Source organism: Etheostoma cragini, chromosome 18 (genome assembly GCF_013103735.1).
Source record: "Etheostoma cragini isolate CJK2018 chromosome 18, CSU_Ecrag_1.0, whole genome shotgun sequence".
NCBI lineage: Eukaryota > Metazoa > Chordata > Actinopteri > Perciformes > Percidae > Etheostoma > Etheostoma cragini.
The window spans coordinates 1,489,558-1,490,776 of record NC_048424.1 but is presented as its reverse complement, the minus strand read 5'-3'; the positions used below and the strand labels follow the sequence as shown (position 1 = coordinate 1,490,776).

The following is a 1,219-nucleotide window of genomic DNA, read 5'->3' as shown; positions in this document are numbered from 1 at the left end:
AAAGTCAAGATTTGATTTCTGAATTCTTCACGTTTGGTAAGCACATGACTTTGATTACAGTTCTTATTTACTAATCAAATCACGATTATTTGTCACGTACACAAGTGAGCAGCCTACAAAGTGTGAAACTACAGCCAGAAAACAGGCTACAAATAGGTTATGTAATGTATTCTGAATATTTGTTGTAGTGCCTTTCACATATTTGTTTGTTTCTTTAATTATGTTCTTGTTAAAGTAGGCTACATTGCTCTTTATTATTCATTTCCACATGTTAAGTGCATGAACCAATCACACCAAGGCAAATTCCAAGTAAGAGAAAGCTTATCTCATTCAGATACTGGTTCATCCATTTTTAGGCTTAGAGTGTGTATGTATTAGTGTGTATATTTTAGTTTGTATATAGTAGTTTGTATATATTAGTGTGTATATATTGTTTGTTTTGTATGTGCAAGCGCATCGTGAGCAATGATGACCCAAAGCAAAATTCCTCCAATGAGTCCTCATACCTGGCTAATGAAGCTGATTCTGATTCTGATGTATCAGTGTGGCTTTTATTTTTGAAAGGTCTCAGCGGAAGTGCTGGGGGTTTCTACGTCAAACGCTCCGGTCCAGGCTGCGGGCCGACTTCCACACACTCCCAGCAGCGTGTGTGGAGCACTCAGCGTCCCGTCCGACCAACTGGCAAGCCATTTTACTAAACTCGTTATTTTTTGTTTTATTGAGTACGCATTTAACCTGGATTCATTTAGACCGAGATATCCCCTCTGCGGTCTAATCTAGTCTTCCTCTGCAGTGTTTGGGTCTCATCTTCTCCTGCCTTCCGCGAGCGTCGTGAGTTTCACGTGGAGACCGTGGCTCCTCATCATCACTACACACATCCGGCGTGTCCCCGGGTGCAGCAGCAGCAGCAGCAGCAGCAGCTAGCATTATCTGTCCAAAGTGTCCAAAGAGACGAAGATGGCGACTTTGATCCTAGAAGACGGGACGACGTTCAAAGGCCTCCTTTTTGGTGCAAATGTGTCAGTGTCGGGAGAAGTTGGTACGTCTGTTTTTTTTTTTTAAAGCTAATTTGTTTCTAATGTATCACAGGTAACTCCGTTAAACTCGGCTTAAAGTCCACCTGCCATATGTGTATTGTGCATTTGGACATTTTATGTCTTTTGCCCGAATGTGCCACTACGGTGTTGGTTGGTCCGAGTTGTAAAGCGCCATTTAACCC

General features: G+C 42.2%; 1 protein-coding gene across 1 annotated transcript in view; it reads left to right on the top strand.

Moving 5' to 3' along the window:
• Positions 1–611: 611 nt before the first annotated feature.
• The window catches only part of cad (carbamoyl-phosphate synthetase 2, aspartate transcarbamylase, and dihydroorotase), a 31,962-nt gene continuing 31,354 nt past the window's right edge, over positions 612–1,219 (top strand). The window contains exon 1 of the mRNA XM_034900184.1: positions 612–1,039. Within this exon, the coding sequence (XP_034756075.1) occupies positions 958–1,039 (82 nt within the window). The 5' untranslated portion in view covers positions 612–957. The remainder of the gene's footprint in view (positions 1,040–1,219) is intronic.